The sequence below is a fragment of the Aquila chrysaetos genome, chromosome 1, assembly GCF_900496995.4.
Source record: "Aquila chrysaetos chrysaetos chromosome 1, bAquChr1.4, whole genome shotgun sequence".
In the NCBI taxonomy this organism is placed as follows: Eukaryota; Metazoa; Chordata; class Aves; order Accipitriformes; family Accipitridae; genus Aquila; species Aquila chrysaetos.
Window position 1 is genome coordinate 59586102 of NC_044004.1, and position 18212 is coordinate 59604313.

Genomic DNA, 18212 nt, shown 5'->3' on the forward strand with positions numbered 1-18212 from the left:
AATGCTAAATTAGATCTTTAGTACATAAATCATATAACTACATATTTAGAAGTGTCCCTCGCAGCAAGGGTTCACAGGCAGTGCTGTAATTGTGCTGACCAACACGGCAATGTTATCCCAGGCTACCAGCTTGCATGCATGGTTATGAGCAATCTCCTGGAAAACTGGCCTTATGAGGGGGGAGAGGAATTGGACATGGTTTAAAGTTCGAAGTCAGTCATCAAAATTTATTGCTCCATTGTGCATTCTTCTGCCCGTGACTGCCTCAAATTACTCAGCAAAGGTAAATGAGCCTGGAAAAGAGGGGAAACAGTTGAAAAGGCCTTGAAAGATGTGTATGATTTTTGCTGGATTTTTGAGACTTTGGAGATGTCATTTCACAAACTATAGGGTGGAAGTTCAAGGAAACCTTTGCTAGTAAGAGGAAAAAGTGAAAAAACCCCAAACCTCAAAAACCCAAACAAGACACAGCAGGGGAAGAAAAGGAAGAGGTAGTGGCAAAGGTTGAGGGTTTGGAGCAGTTACATCTCTATCTGCAAACTCTTTCTGACCACTGCTGACAGGGCTTTGGCATCTGATCATCTCCTAACTGCTGATTAACATAGCACTGTTTTATATTTAACTCAGGCTAGAGCAGGAGGGGCTGGGGGTGGGGTTGCGCTGCTTATAAGGGGAGCACGGCAGGAACAATGTTCTTCTGTGTCAGTTCCCTCCGTCTCCCAGCCCAGCTGCACTCCTTTTGATCATTCACATTTCCTCCAAATGCATGTTGTCTTTAATTAATTGAGTGTCTCGTGGAAAGCGAGGTGGGGGAGACGGGCAGAGAACAGCTATAGCTACACAATTAAAATACAAACCGTCTGCTGAGTTTACTGAATGCAAGTGCTGAAGTGACTAACAAGCTTTTTTACAGTTAATGTTTTGCTCTGAGAACAGACCCGGGAGCAGAGATGGAGGGCATGGATTTTGAGGATGAGAAGTCCAAGAGGTACTGCATGAAGACAAAGCACGTGGCTGTCATCTGTGGTGTCGTGGTCATTGTAGGTCTTGCAGTGGGGCTTGGCGTGGGATTGAGCAGACCTAAATCTCAGCAACCTTCAGGGGGAACAGATCAGCCAACAAACCCTCCTCCACCAGTGGATCTGGGTCCCTGTCCTCCTAAAAATGATGAGACTGGAGACTGGAGACATTTTAGGCTACCCACTTATGTCAAGCCTGTGCACTATGATCTGGAAATGAAGCCTGAAATGGAGACAGACATTTACACTGGGACAGTCAGTATTTCTATTGCTTTGGAAAAATCTACCAGCTACCTGTGGCTCCACCTGCGAGAGACCAAGATTACAGAAATGCCTACACTCCGGAAATCCTCAGGACAGCAGATTGCTCTGAACGACTGCTTTGGTTACAAGCCACAAGAGTACATAGTGATGAAGGCAGAAGCAGAGCTCTCTGTCACTGATGAAAATGATCCCTATATACTCACTCTGAAGTTTCAAGGCTGGCTGAACGGTTCCCTGGTTGGGTTTTATAGGACCACCTACACTGAGAACGGACAGATCAAGTAAAGCAGTTTTTCTTTTATTTATTAAACCTTCTTCTCTATTTCTACTTGCTCAGGCCTGCTTTATTTCTGTTTCAGGTTCTCAGTCTTGTCTCTCACCAACTTGCTGACATTCTGGGCTGTTCTTTAATTTTCTCATTCCCCTAAGGAAGATGCTGTATTCAAAACCCTTTGGCTGTTGACAAGTGAATATGGGCAGGAGACATGAGGGGTTTGTTATTATTATTCTGAAAAACTTTTTCAAACTCTACTGATCCCAGGTTATCTTTGAGCTTTATGAATGGCTCCCTCAGAGAGCTGGAGGGATCGAGGCCTGTTTTTATCTCTGTAGTACAATAAATAGCATACAGCTCTCACCACTCTCTCCTGTCACTCCCCAAGGTAACAGTTTCGGTGTAAAATGCTCTTATGATAGTTTTCCTGACATGATGCCTCCTTGATGTTGTAAGCCTGAGGAATATCCAAACCAGCACTTCCCTGTCCCTCCTGCAGCTGGTTTAAATTATGGGTAGGAAGTCCAAACAATGAAGTTATCTTTGACTTGGTTTTTTTGTGCTACAGCTCTTCCTTTTTAATGTATCACTAGTTATTGAAAGATTACAAAGCCTCTGCCAGTTCAATTAACCCATTCCACTTCCCAGGTTTGCACTACTTCAAGGTGGAAGTTTGAAAAAGCCATTGCCCACTGCTCAGAAGCATTTCTTTGCAGTTAACCTATGGAGAGGACACTCATCTGTTTTCCAATATTTACATTTCTGAAGTGACTCATTCCAGCCTTTACAGCTAGAAGATAAACTTGGCTAGACTTTTCCAAGGCCCTGTAGCAGGAGCATGGAGACAAACACTAGTATGTTTTCATGGCACTTGTTTGCCCTCCTGGGACAATAGTGTCATGAGTGAGAGTCGTATCAGCTCCATTCAGCTGCTGACAGGCAATGCCAGGAGTAGCAGCAGTGACAGGCACCAGCAGCAGCAAATCCAAGAGGCAGAGGAAAAAGCAAGCATTGATTTTTCATACTTAAACATAGTTACCTGATCTGGGAAGAAGCCATGTAGAGAACAGCTTTAACCCTAGCCAGCTCTTTCCCTCTTGTTTTCCTCCATCTACCATCTCAGTATTGCTCTGACTTGGAAGGTGCTTTGGTTTGACACTTTGAGCATCTGACATCCCCACAGCAGTTTTAAAGTGTAACCTCTTAACATCTTTCTAAGTTGAGGTGTGTTACTTCCTTTTTATTGGTGAAGGCTACCTAGATATTAAATTACAGATCTGTCGCAACACCAGAACAGCAGGACCAGAATGCAGGTCTCCTGAGTCACAGACCAGGAAAGGTGAGTGCCCATCCCTCAGATCTAGACAGTGTAGGAAGACAAGGACCAAGCATCTGACATCAGGAAGGAAGGAGAACTTCATAAGCTAAAGAAAGCATAAAATGTGAGCTCACTTTAAGAAGGTTCTTACTTCTTGATTTGGATGCTGGAAGGTATAGTTGCAAGGATGGTCCCAGCCAGCAGTCTGAAAACACTCAATACAGAGAAGAACTTGAGTGTGTGAACTTGTTTGTTAGGCTTAAGAAGGGCTCTAATAAGAATGAGTGAATGGTGATTTCTGAAATGCTTTTCATGTGGTTAGGTTTGGGCAGATTGTTTGTGGGGGTGGAAGAGGCGATGTACATGATAGTGATAAGTACAGCTTTGACATGAAAACCACCACCAGCCAAGTGGTGCTGCAACCGCCAGCCAAGTTGCTGCTATGTGGCATGAGGGTAGATAATAGGATGGGGTGAGGAAGGATGGCAAGGGAAGGGTTTTATTACTTATTAAAACTGCATTTTGCCCTGGCTTTCTACTCAAAAACAATGCTGACCGGAATTAGCTTTTTTATTTCACCTTTGCCTGAGGCAGACATCACCCTTGGAAAATTTCAACCCAAATACTTCCTTTTTTTGTCATGTTGTAAGTAAATACAAATCGGATCAGAAAATAGCAAAAGTCAAGCAAGTCAATTAATAGCAGAAGAAGGGGGCTGAGGTGAAAATGAGAGCCAACATGTAATTAACCTACTCCCCCATCCCTTCTGGGCAGTGTTAGAAGCAGTGGGACCTTTTGAGAAAATTAGTAACACTGGAAAGTCAGCTCCCAGGGCTGAGCTTCTCCCCAGCTGTCTATCTGTGAAGGCAAAGGTTTGCCAAAGCATTGCTATAACGCCTTTTGTTTACAAACAGGGCACATATCCAGGCTCTGCTGTTGCTTAGATTGAAATCTCCCACTACATTTTGTAGAAAACAGGTAGACACGTGCTGAACATGCCTGCAAGTCTGGGATCCATGGGAGGCTTAGGGAGAAGAACGCCTCATTTGGAAATCCTGTTCAGACAGATCAAACAGTCCCCATCAGGACAAAGGTGCTTTTGGACATGCCCAGAAGCGGATCTTGAGATACTTTGGGAGCACAACTATTTAAATTGACGTGCATGTGAGGGTGGGGAGCAGGAAAGCAGGAACTTTGAGAATGCAGATTTTATACATAGACCTGCCTAGATCCTCCTGTGGGTGCCTGAATCCAGCTGTAAGCACTGAGGTACTTTGGTAAAGCTATTCCTCTGGCTGTGCATTTCATTTCCCCATTTATGAAAGGGGAATAGCAGTCCTTCCCTACTTTGCATGATGCAGTGAGCATAAATATGTTACAACTGTGTTATTTTCAGGTATTAGGGAAAGGAGCACAACAAGAGTCCTTGCGTGCTGTAATGGGTTCTTTTAACTCATTAGTGCCTCTCAAGGAGTGTGCTAAAACCCATTTTTATTTTCTCCTTAATATTACAGATGATACAAACATGTCACAGCAGCTGTTTTTGATTTTGCATTACTGTTAGTGACAAGGTATAGCTTCCCTTTTATAGGAATTCTCTCTGTCCTCTGTAAGAGGAGAACAAGAGGCTTATAAAAGATACTTGGCTGGGCACATCTCTAACAGGGAGACTGGCATTTAGGATTTTACTGATTTGGGAAAGGCAAAATATTCTTTAGTGTACAGAAGTAGCACTGCTGGATTTCTTCCTCAAGGAGAAAATTTTCTCAGAAGAAGCAATGAATCTGAATTTAGGGAAAGACCAGGAGAAAAATGCTTTAATTAGCTCAAGGGGAGGGTTTTTTCCACTAACCCCCTGTGCTTTGGGAAAAAAATAAAAGGGAGGGCGGGAAATTCATCATGGTTCTAAATGCAGTGCTGTTTTATTTTGGGAACAACAGCTGGATGCAGCTCCAGCCAGATCTTCACTTCGATGATATTTACAATTGTCACCTCTAGTTCATATTTAAAGATCTGGACATCAACAGCAAAGAGAAGGGCAGAAGCCACCACGCAGTGAAGAAAATCTTATCTAAAAAACTACATTATACAGTTTGAAAGGAAATTACATTTCATGTTTCTAGTGCCACTTCTATGCATGCCATAGCCTGGAGCTCTCATCATCTACCCCATAGGAATGGTAGTGCTAAGGTTTTGCACTGCTGATGTCTGTATGCATCCACAAATATATGAGGATAGATGGATTATCACCTTATAAAACAACAGAAATATCACAGTGTTATCAGTCTGTAGGAACAAGATAAAAATGTGTCAAAATATATAGCCAATTTTTTAAGCAATAGCTGTGAAGCATTGCCCTGGGGACTTGAAGTTAACTTAATTGTGAAATAGCTTTCAAATCCTACAAAAAGTAGAGAGTGACATCAAACAATTTACCAAAGAAAAGGAACTCTGTTGAGCCTGAAGTTATGTTAAGGTGAGTGTTCATTATGCTGTCTACCCATGAACTTTTGAGTTACTATTCCAATGAACATGAATGGTAAGAACCCAGACATATTACCTCCATCAGGCTTGTAAATGACCCTTGCTGCTACAAGTTCCTAATGATCAGTTTAGTATTTAACCGTCACAGGGAAATGCCAAGGGCAAGAGAAACATTGAAAAATTGGTTGTCAAGTGAGCTTGTAGGATTGCTGCAGATCTGTAATTTATGATGTACACTTTTAATTACTTTTTGGAAAGAAAAACTAGCTTAATATAGTTGGAGCAGAAGCAAGCACGATATGAACGTTCACAACCTTCACCTTATTTTTTTACGTGACCCCTATTGTCTAGCTCCTCCAGCTGTTTTTGCATAACTCAGATGACTTTCTAAACCCTCCAACACAGCTACCATAGCATCAGTTATGTACGAGGATATTCACCTGAACTTCCCATGCTTTCTCCACCAGTTTCATTAATGGAGTCAGGAGAGCATAACAGCACCAGCAGAAAACTGTACATAGTAACTGCAGAAAAAGAAACACACAAGCAGGATGAGATTTTACGGGCACTTACGCAATTTTGAGGTGCCTTCTCAGGAGATGTTGAAGACTCCAATCCCAAGATATGCTTTAGTGGGTAAACAACACATGGAGTGACTTAAGTAAGCGTCCCCACATCAGGATCTTAATTTCCTTTCAGATGATATCATCAGTAGTTTATTTTAGGCACATAAATCAATGGGAAAGCTCATCAGGAAGGTGAGCAAAATTTTTGCCATCCATAAGGGGTCATTCCTATCATATTGGCTGGCTCCTAAAAATGTTTGATGATAAGCAATTTGCTTTAGCTTTTGCTCTGAAACCTAGAGGATGCTGATGGCAAACTTTGAGGTATATGTGTTACAAATACCTGTATGATGTCAGCTTGTGCATTTCTGATGTCACCTACTTTTGTAAATGGACAAGTACACATAAATATTTGTAGTTGACTTTAGTTTGTGAAACTGCTAAAAAATTATGCTTAGAAATTGCAGATAAGGTTTAAAAGGCATATAATGAAGGCTTGCCAATGTGTTGTTTGTTTAAGGAGCATTGCAGCTACTGATCATGAGCCAACAGATGCACGGAAATCATTTCCTTGCTTTGACGAGCCCAACAAAAAGGCGACTTACAACATATCTATTGTACATCAAGATGCGTACCAAGCACTTTCAAACATGCCGGTACAGGTATGTACTTCCCAACTCTGCTGGCTAAGTGGAATGGCTCTGTAAAGCCACTGGAAAGGTAGCATAGATCACAAGTTCCCTGTGCATTCACAGACTCTACCACACAGACACTGTAAAGCTAATGGTTAATAAGTATTCCATAAAACAGGACTGGTTGGCTGGTTAGGACTCCCAGTGGTCCACCAGCACAAAACATGGCAATATAGAACTAAATCCAAAGCAGAAATGAAACATCTCTTCTGTCTTTAGGTAGCTGGTCCCCTATTCAGATATTCTAGATGAGCATCCCCTACTAACTATAAATAGGTATATGCAGGTTCTTCAGTCAAACCAGGTGGACTCTGAGAAGAAATTCTCTGGAAGACAGCTGCTTCCCAGACATGCTTAGACAGATGGGAAGTCTAAAATAATCACTGAAACTACATAATAGTCCAAAGCAAGGGTCTGCTGATCACAATCTAATGGCAAAGGATCCTGCTAGCAAGAAAGCCTAGGATTATTATTTTTAATAATACAGGATCTGAAATCCCATCTGTCAGCTCATGGGTGTGGACACTTGTCAGTTCACCATGAGCGTAATTTCCCAAATAATCTATTTCTGGATCTGGTGGGTCAAATTCCAAGTTTTGTACAAAATTCAATGGCATCAATTATCTACCTCTGGGCCCTCTGGAAGAAGATTGAATGGCTTTCAGCTGAGAGAGTTTCTAATGAATAGTTTAACTGAATATGTAGTCCAATGTATAATTTCTAATGAATATGTTCTGAAGTGGGAGATAAAGTGCCAAGTTTAAAAAAAAGATAAAAAAGAAAAAAAGAGCTTCCAGCCTCCAGGCTGTTGACATTTGCCTCTTCCCAATCACTCCCCCTCCCAGAAAACAAAGGTCTGCTTTACTGTGTACTGTTTTATTTAAAGAGTCCCCCAAACCTTAACTATCCCCTAGCAGTGCAGCTGAGAGAACTATTACCAATCCAATACAGCTGCCTCCCAGACCCTTTGCAAATTTAAAGCTCTAACCTATTGTTATTAAAAATACTTCTATGATACCTAAAAGAGCACCAGGCAGTTTGATGAAAAACACGTGAAAGAAGAGTGTTTGCTGTGCCTTTCTTCACAGACCTCAAATAAGCAAGGGTACTGGCAAGAAAGATGAAGGGATGAGACTAGATGTTACCAAGATTTAGTGGGTTTGGGAATTACTTTACACCTTTACATGTGGACCTTGCCTCTAATATGAACAGACAAAAATAAGCTTTCAAAGAGCTAGCTACTGGTTGTTAATTAATTTGCTAAAATCCAAGTACAGGCAGGGAAATGTAGGTTATACTGGGTTCATACTAAGGTTTGACTAATGGTTGATAGCAGGGCACTTTTTCATCTGGTGCACTCACAAGGTCAGTAGCTCTGTTCTTAGTAGTGAAAGATCTTTGGGAAATCTTTTCAACAGATGGAAATGTAATAGTTTGTAAATGCAAAGCACGTTGTGTGTTACATTTACATGTCCTGTAGTAGTTTTGGTGGTGTGGAGTTTTATAATCTACATAGCAAAATCAGAAACCTGTACATTTCATTTGCATTTTTCACTGGAGTGAATTTTTTTAAACTTTTTTTCCACTGAAGTCCTGACTTTGTTGAAAGAAAAAGATATCAAAATAAAGTTAAAATGACTCAAATAATGGAAAAGTAGATTGCAATTATCTCTATGAAAAAGGGTTTGTGAATATCCTTGAAAGGGTTTTTTTTGCTCATGGAATCATATTACCCGTAAGATTCATTATCTGTGCTTTGTTTATATTGTATTTATAACAAACAAATCTCATGAAGTATTATATCTCTAGAAGAAGGTTAATGTCTTTTATATGCTGTTTGCTTTTGTCCTATTTAAGTTAGTCATCCAGTCAGAAGCACAAAATAATTATCAGACAGGCAATAGCAGATAATGAATAGCAGAAATAAGTATTTAGAGGATGAATCACATACAACAGGTTGCAGGTTTGGTCATATAGTTCAGCTGAGAGTTAAGGACATTTGGGAAAATCAGGAATGTTTTTTAACTGATTTACAAAATAAAAACTATAGGCAGTACTAAACCTTATGTAGGATTAAACAATCCACCAATTAGCAGTGCTAATTTGTATCTGAATGAGTTCAGGACAGGTTCATTAGACTGGTCTTTATTCTAAGTAGCATCCCAGCAATCTCTGGCTCCTACATGACACATGTACTTAAGAGAGGAGAGAATCCAGTCTTTTCTCTGATCTGTCCAAAGTGATGTTATTTAGTGCAACTATTTCAAGAACAAAACACACTAGCATACACTGGAAAACTCCTGTTGGCAAAATTCCTGTGCATGTGAATGATTTCAAATCCTTGATTAAAATTGGAACCAGGTAAATTTATTTAGTGCAGAAAACCAAAGTCCCATTTTGTGTATTGCAGAAAAAACGTGTTGTCTGTTCTCATGCCATTGGCAATGGGTTGCCAGAAGAGGTGATTTATCATTCCTATGTAGTTGCAGCCTTCATAGAAATATTGTACCCTCTTCTGCATATGTTTGCAATTCCAAAAATCAAATTAATTATTTTTCCATTTCTGCAGAAAACTGTACAGCTGGGCAGTGGCTGGACTCAGACAACTTTTGAGAAGTCAGTTCCCATGAGCACTTACTTGGTATGCTTTGCAGTGCACCAGTTCCGGTGGACAGAGAGAACATCTGCTAGTGGAAAACCTGTAAGTTCTGTTGCAGCCTGAACATGGTTCAGATGACAGATGTACTGTGATTTGCATTTAAAAAAAAAAAAAGAAACATCTCTTTTTATAATACAAACAGGAACATACTTTTCCCTTTCCTATAGCCTATTTTATGCAGCTTATTTTATCAGATTGGGTGTTCACAGTGGTCCCTCTGACCTTGACTATATACAGTGTTTTGCAGTCCTTCCCTGCCTCCCATCTTGGTGAGATCCCAGTCAGTACCCCCCGTACAGGCACATGGGTGAGGAAGGAGGACTATTTCTCCAACCTCATCCCTGAGTTGAAGCCCAGAGTCTGAGGGAATGTACAAATCCAGGGGTACAAGAGATTCACAGGCCATGGATACAACTACTTTACAGTTTTCTGTGGGTTAAAAGGTGTGAATCTATGCACTTGATGTCTTCCTATTTACAGTCGTGGAGACATAGGACTACAATGCTATGTGCCATTATGTACTGTCCCTAATATTATTTATTTTACAACAGTGGCTAAAGGCAACTGCCCAGTGTAAGTTCTTTACAAATAAGTATAGAAGTGATAGTGCCTGCCTAAACAGCTGAATATTTGGTAGATGCCCTAACGAAGTACATATGTTTGAATCTGAATCCATAAAATTAAAATAGCTCCTTTATTTAGATGCAACAGGCAGTCCAATCCAGTTCTCACTTAGATTCAAATCTCCTGAAGGTGCAGCTGATCAGGCATAAAGACATCACAAGACATTATGTTGAATCACAACCTGAAAGCTTAAATACAATTTGCCCCTCAACATATGCTCCTCATTTAGCCTAAACCTAGTCTGGGATGCTCAACCCACTGTTAATTATTTATTTCATCCGAGACAGAGGGTGATTCCAGGGCTGTATGCTCTTGCTGCTTCCCCTTCCTTTCCTCTTAGGGGTGTAACACATGGTCTTGAGGTTCAGCCGAGCTGGCAGCCCTTTTCTCCTCTTCTGGAGGCAGTGACACCAATGGACAGGGAATCTAGAGCAAAGCCCCAGCCAGACCACTGTTCCCCTAGCAAGTAAGCTCTTCCTGAGTTTCTCTATCCGAAAAAGCTCAGCAAATCCTTCCCTACTTAAGGCTGTCCACTGATGTGAAAATCTGCCTCGTGTAAATATCCAAAGTGCTGATCCAGTTCTTAGCAAAGACTTCCTGGCACAGTGCTGTGCTGAGGCATCCCTCCTCTACACCCTCTCTAGCATCATGCTGTATGCATATATTATTTCTTGACAGATAACTAAGGCTAAATTACACTTACCCAAGCAATTGGAGCCTGGTTTGAGATAGTGATGCAATATTCTTAGATCCCTATTGTTTGGCTAAGTAATTTGCAAAACAGGAGAATGTTTTAAGCCAGCCAGCCACACAATTTTGTTAACCAGATGCTCTTCAGCGCAGCTGTTCCATTCACTACCAGGGACAGGACTTTGGTTATTTGGCCTCGATAGATATTCTCTAGAGTTTAGTTATTTTAAGAATCAGAATTTGTGCAGCTTTTGTAGAACATTGTGCGGTAGGAAAAAAAAGTGCTGAAGACATATGTAAAACTCTTTATTTTCTAGATGCAAAAGTTAACATTCTCTGCTTATCCATGCCATGCTCCAGAATATGGCTCTGAGGTCAATATTTGGGGTTTTTCTGCAAGCAAAACAGTAAAGCCCACAATGTTCCTGACTGGTTGTAGTTTTTCTAAATAGGAGTGTTCACTGAAACATGGTAATTAAAGTGTGTGTATGTGTAGAAGCAGGGGTATTCATGTCAGTACAGAGGTTGCCTGAAGAAACATCTTCTAATTCAGGCCTTGGTTACTACATATTTTATTAATGCTATTCACTAAACAATGTCTGAGGACTTGCCTGCACTAGAAAACTTGGTTTTTAAGTGAAGTTAAAATCATAACTGTTTCCTTTCTCTTAGCATGGATATGTATGTAAAGTATATGTGTAAGATTGTTTTTAATTAAGGGAGCCACATAAACTCCATCACTAAAAATTACATTTTCCCCAGGAAAACCAGGCTATCTTTAGAGTTTTCAGTCAGATATTTAGAAAGCCCTTCTCCTAACCAAACAGTTCATTTCCAAAAACTTTGAAGCCCAGCTGAGCAATGAGGTATTTAGATTCACTGACTGCTGAAAAGAACATTCCATAGTTTGCTGTATAAATTGCTAGCAATAAATCCCTCATCCAACACAAAGTATACATGTGATCCATATATTGCTTTCATAAACAGCAACAGTGTACAGCTCACATGACACAGTAAATTATTTAAAAACTCTGTTGTTCGCTCTGCAAGCTGCTGCCCTAACAAAGACATTAATGGAATCAATGGTGGGAAATGTGCCTACAGCTGGAAACGATGCTCCTGAGCTGATTACCTGTCAGGTACCAAATGCCTGGTTTGGAAAATCACAGAGGAGATTATACAAATGAAACCCAAAGTCAGTTCTAGTGCATGCTGAAGGTTTTGGAAACCATTAATATGGATCAGCTAGGGGACCGAAGACTGCTAAATTGGGTAAAGAGCTTACTGAAGTGGAAATTGCAGATAGTAATTGCAAACTGATCCTGAGGGAAATCCCCTGGCTGGAATGGATTCCTGATTGAATTTCATAAGCTTTTTTTGGTTTTGTTTTTTCATTCCAGCTTTATTTCTGACCACTTTCCCATCCTCCCCTCTTGTTGGAGGAAGTGTAATTTTATGGTATTGAAATCAATGTGTTGTCAGGCTCCAAGAGGGCTACTAGAGTAGGCCAGCTTCATTGCTCAGTTTGGACCCTAAACTCCTGGCTGTAAGACAGCATTGAGGAGTAAACAAGCCACACCAACTCAGCCAGAAGAATGTGGCCCATTCATAAGAGACGCAGAGCCTGCAAAATGAGATGGATCGGTTTTCCTAAAGTCAGAAACTTCACTCCATATAAAGATCTCTTACTTTCCACACTGGAGATGTTGGGCGACAGTGAAGAGAACAGCCTACAGCTCCTGCCAGTGGACACTCCAGTGCTATGGCTCTGCTCTAGGGCAAAGATCTGTATGAGCTTTTGGACAAAGAGATTAAGGGAAAGACCCCCAAAAGACTCCAAAAATTCTGAAGTCAAACTTTGTCTTCATGATGTGGAGATAACATCCCAAAAAGCTTTTTCAAGCTGTAGGCCTCCTCATCGTGGTTATGGGTGCCATAAAGACTCTAGTCGTCCAGGGCTTGAGGTTTCCTACTGCTTGACAGTAATAGCCAAAGCAGTCCCAGGCACCAAGCCTCAGGAATGGAAAGATCAGCACTCAACACACCATTAATTGTGTCCAGGAAAAAAAGCATGCACAGATATGCCAGAGGAGCAGAGAAATGGTCACTCATCACACACAGGGCTACCAAACATGCCAGTTTTCCTGGACCTACCTGGTGGGAAGAGAGAGCTGATTTTTGTCTGGGATTTCCAGAGGCGCAACACCCCAGCAGGCACCATAGCTGTGACTGGGTGGCTGTATGGCCTGAAGTCCTGGGCAAACAGCCATTTGGACCTCCATGGGCCAGCATGTCCTGGAATAGTTACAGATCTGGCAAACACACTATCTTCAAAGGGTCTGAGATCTTCAAACATACAAGGACAAGAGGAAATTATTATGATAGTAGGTAGCAAGAAATTGAAGAAAAGGTGTTATGGGCTTCAGACACATTTCAGGACAGACGTGCTCCTAAAGATTGGTCTGATGGGATCAGTCCAGATCAATGAACTGCTCAGAACAAGTGGGTTCCCTTTGATTGTGCTTGTCCACGCTTCCTTCTTGAGAAAACCAGGCCTTGGGGAAGGAGAGACTGGTATGCACCCAGGCCCTGCTCCAAGTTTGGTCACTGTGAGCTTCTGGACATGGCTATTGCCAGTTTTACAATTTAGGCATACTGTGGAAAGCATGCACAGGTTATGTTGACCTGGTTTCTTTTATGTACAACATTTGAAAAACTTTATTGAATAAATGTGTCAGGGAACAGAATTCAGTGTTCAGGCCAGTCTCTTAGAGAAAACCTGCAGTGTTACAGCTGTGTATGTTAAACGACTTTTCAGTGCTTGCCACCTTCTAATTTATTTTAACTGAAGACTGCTCTAATTGTCTCTCTGTATTTTACAGCTGAGAGTTTACGCCCAGCCACTGCAAATACATACAGCAGAATATGCAGCAAATGTAACAAAAATTGTATTCGACTTCTTTGAAGAGTACTTTAATTTGAGCTATTCTCTTCCAAAACTAGGTGATTATTAATACTTTTATTTTTCATTTTGTTAATTCACTGTCATGGTCATGTTTCTCCTACAGATCTCTGTGCTTTGGTGGAAAACAGCATGAAAGCATTTGGTTGCTAACTGCTGATATGATGTCAGGATGTTTTAAAACTGTACCCATGTAGTTCAAGATGTTCTTAAATGTCATGATGGCAGGGTTGGTCTCAGTAACAGTTTAGTTACTAGTTGTCACAGTTCAGCTTGCTGAACTGAAGCACTGGTCCTGGCATGGTTATTTTAAAGTGTCCTGTGGAAAATCAGGGGAAGCATTCGTGTCATCAGCAAAGGAACATCATGAGCTAAAATAGAGCCAGAAGAAGTTTGAGAAAAATATGTACCACTTCCATGGGAACTTCTGGACAAAAGTCAGCAGTGAGATAAGTGAAGATGTAAACTGCCAAAGAGTATGTCATACTATTTATTAACCTTAGTGCAAAGTGGGTGTGCATCCACTTCTTAGAAAGATGAATGTGGTCCAGCATATAATTTGTAGTTTCTACTGCTGGGCTAAATAAAGACCCAGAGCTAAACAAGAGTGGGCACACTATCAAATTTTACCCATGGTTACAAAACAAGCAAAGAAAAAGTAATGCAGTTGGGCATCCTTTAACTTGGGCTATCTGGACTCTGGATCTGATTTGTGCAGTTTGAACTAACAAAGTTGGGAATGTAAACAGAGTTTTGGAAATGCCCACTCCTATGACCTCCAAAGAGGTAATTCAGTTAGGTTCATGAACTTAAAAGGATGGAAAAATATTAACTACAAACAAGTTAAGGCAATGTAATGGGGAAAAAAAAAAAACCAAAACTTTGAAGACAATTAACAATGCTATGCAGACCTTTTATTGGCTATTCATACATGTACCTATTAGGCTAACCTATATTACAGATTTTTATCTCCTCCTTTCAAAACATCATCTGAGTTTACTGTAAATATCTGTTCGCATTCAATGACAACTGAATTAGGGAAACCGGTACAATATGTTGTTCTTTTGCACACTGGTCCCCAGTAATAACTAGGACTATATCTCAGCTATGCTTCATATTCAAACTTTAATTTCCATAAAAGCCTGATGACTTTGCCATGTTGGTGTATGGATAGGGGCCTGTCTGCGCTACAGGGTGGACTGGTAATGCCAGGTCAGCAGTATCAGAGGATAGATGCTTTTGTAGATTTTACACTGTTTTTCTCAGAATGTCGATTTGTTGGATCACAAATCTTGACTTACTATGTTGTTTCTTCAGTATTAGAAGTCGTCTAGATCAAACCTGATGAATCAAATACGTCTCTGCATAATGTTTTATTTAAATATTGTATTTCACATTGATTTACAGCTTCTGGCATTGCCATTCTCCTTGTGATCCTCCTTTTGACTGTCAGTGAAGGCCTTGCCAGACTATCAGCTTTGATTCTGTAATCAAGTTGTTTAAATTAAACTAAGTAATTCCTATCTTCTGTTAGGGTGGAGTGAAGGTTGTTTGTTCTACTCAGTTTTAAATCCATCTGTACTTTTTCACTAACCCACATAGAACCGCTGTGGTCATTATTTGCAGAGGAAAATGCCAGTCCAATTGAGTCCACAATTCTCATTTAAACCTTTATTGATTACTGACCATAAATGAGTGACCCCCACAAATTGCCAGGACTAGAAGCAGATGTTGTTCACTGCTTGGAGGATTTACTTCAGTTAACATGTCAATAAATATTTTTAATACAACAGTATGACAAACAATGACATGCCTCATTATGCTACAGATAGTTTCAGGAGGTTTACTGCCTACAGCACATCCCCAGACAATACTATTAATTTCTGGAGCCAAAATTAAGTAATGTGTGATATGCACGCTCCCAGGAGGTGGCATAGCATCACCTCGCAGGACAGATCCTCAGCTAGTGCAAGTGATCCTAGCTCTATTAATCTCAGCAGAGCCAGCGTGCTTGCTATCAGCTGCTGCAGGCCAGTTCCCTGCTTCTTAAAGACAGGTTATAGACTGCAGTCCACAGCAATTGTGGTCCACAACCACAAATGGCAAGAAAACAGGCTGTGAATACACAGAATGAGGACAAGCTAAGTGGCTTAATGGATACAGTGGTAATTATATTCTCTTTCTTTCAATGTAGACAAAATAGCTATTCCAGATTTCGGGACAGGTGCTATGGAGAACTGGGGGCTGATCACATACAGAGAAACAAACCTACTGTATGATCCCAATGAGTCAGCCACTTCCAACAAACAGAGAGTAGCTGCTGTGATAGCCCATGAGCTCGTTCATCAGGTATGTTTTAGGAAATGATTAATTTTTACAGTGCTTCAAATGTGTAGTCACAACATTTTAATCTTGAAAATACTGTCATTTACTCCGTCTCAGGATCTTCTCCATGTGCTCACAATTTGATTGCAAAATACCGTGCTAAACCAATTCCCCATTAGAGCTTTAAAGTACCATAACTACTGCCTTTGAATTTTTCTCAGGAAGCTAGATGCTTGGGTCCAGACTGTGAGCCAGCTTATGAAGATCTGTCTGAAATGTCTTAAAGGAACTAATTTGCATGTGCAGATGTCTCTTTTGGGCAAGCAAATAAGGACAACTATATACCGTGGAGGCTGTCTGAAAACATATCCTTACAAGCACAAATCATCAAATCAAGAGGAAGAAACTAAAAATATTTTCAGTGGCACATGAATCATTAGCAATCTCCCCAGTAATATGTAATTTTATAATAAAACTGATGTTTTAACACAAGGCGAGGCCTAAATTCCTATTTAAACCCCAGAATTATGATAATTTTCATCTGGCAACAGGAAGAAAAGTGAACAAATGAATGTTCTATGTGGAGATGTGAGATACTGAAACGTACATTTACCATTTAGCTAATACTGTATCTTTCAATGTTTATAATTGTAGTGGTTTGGAAATATTGTGACCATGGACTGGTGGGATGACTTGTGGTTAAATGAAGGATTTGCCAGTTATTTTGAGTTCCTGGGAGTAAATGCTGCAGAACCAGATTGGCAAATGGTAATTATTTCTGTCTTGGGGAGGGTTGGTGGAGCTGGGGGTAGCATTTTGAAAGGCAGTAAAAATGGGACAAGGACAATGAAGACTTAAAGTATGTTTATAGAAAAATAACATAGTGCAGTGCAACATAAAGAAAAAGGTGGTTTAAGCTTTTCCACCTACCTATGTTATGGTCTGAAACTAGTCAAAGTAAACTTTGTGAAGTTTTAGTCTGCAGGGAAGAGTCATTCTTTTTTAACAAGTCAGTCAAGTGTTTGGTTATTATTATGGCAAATAATACCTAGGTGGATTCTGGAAAGAGTCTTAGCAATTTTGCAAGGTTGTTTAAAGGTCTAACCCTGGAAGATGAAGATTCCCCTTTATTTATTTAGTTGGGCTGTAGTATCTTATCAAGGGCTGTAGTGTCTTATCAACGACTTGTCAGGATCATTATCTGACCTGGTGAGGGTTGGGAACCTGGGCCTGTCTTCTCCACAGTTTGGGCTATTCGTCAAGGAAAATATCAGATCCCCTATTCAGCTGCTGCCAGCATTTTAAGTGTCATTTCAAATGCTCCAACTCAGACAACTTCTACTCTGCACAGCACAAAAATAAGTAGTGGTAGTGGATGGCCCACAGCACTAACTGTGCAGCAAAACCAACTCACAGTCACTTTAAGGGAGTTGCAGACAAAGAGAGTAGCCTTAAATATGCATTATACTCTAAGGAATGATAACAGTGTGTGAATAAAGGGGGGTTTCTTGCTCTCTTCTTCCTCTCCTCCCAAACAGATGTGATGGTGTATAGTATGCATATTTCCCCCAGCTGTCCAGGTATAATGAGATTCTGGCTACTAGAAAATATATAACATATGCCAGTGGAAGGAAGCAGGGTAGGTTTTGCATAGGTTGAGCCCATTGTCAAAATCTACTAGCCCCTGAGCCTAGTGACTTTAGAAGCAGGCAGTGCCTACTTGGTGCTTCCCCTGCCTCCCTCCCTGCTCCCCATAAATATCTCTTCTCATCCGTGTAATGTGAGGCTGAGAACAAAATCATTCCTGGGTCACTTGTTTTACACTTTGAAGTAGAGGATCTGTTGTGTTAGCTATGTAAGAAAAATTTTAATTACTGAGCCTAAAATTTAAAAGACCTTTTGGTATCTAGACACCATGTTCATTTAAGATCTAGAGCCATTTCCATGTTGTCATTCTAGTGAGTATTAGAAGAGGAAAACTAAATTGAAATTTAGTCTTTTTTGATCAATATTGATTAGGAAGTAATGGGATTTTGACTGCAGACCACTTAATCTTTTACAAAAATTATAATTACTTTTAAAAAATTATAAACCTTGGGATGGTGAACTTGCCTCCTTCCTCCCTCCTTCCCTTCCTCCCCAGCTCCTCTTTTTGCAAGAGGAGCCCATAATGCTTTGCAGATATTGTCACACTGTTGAAATTGGTAATACAGGCCTCTTTTTTTGCCTACTGGGGGGGGGGGGGGGTGTTTTCATACACACAGGAAAACAGGATTTGCAAAAGGCAATTTATCTTAGTTAAGGAAAAAATGTGTCCCTCCCCTCTCAAACATAA

General features: G+C 40.5%; 1 protein-coding gene across 1 annotated transcript in view; it reads left to right on the plus strand.

Moving 5' to 3' along the window:
* The first annotated feature begins 711 nt into the window (after positions 1 to 711).
* The window catches only part of LOC115346517 (glutamyl aminopeptidase), a 37242-nt gene continuing 19741 nt past the window's right edge, over positions 712 to 18212 (plus strand). The window contains exons 1-6 of the mRNA XM_030026618.1: positions 712 to 1564; positions 6446 to 6587; positions 9187 to 9318; positions 13473 to 13593; positions 15747 to 15901; positions 16532 to 16645. Of these exons, the coding sequence (XP_029882478.1) occupies positions 951 to 1564; positions 6446 to 6587; positions 9187 to 9318; positions 13473 to 13593; positions 15747 to 15901; positions 16532 to 16645 (1278 nt within the window). The 5' untranslated portion in view covers positions 712 to 950. The remainder of the gene's footprint in view (positions 1565 to 6445; positions 6588 to 9186; positions 9319 to 13472; positions 13594 to 15746; positions 15902 to 16531; positions 16646 to 18212) is intronic.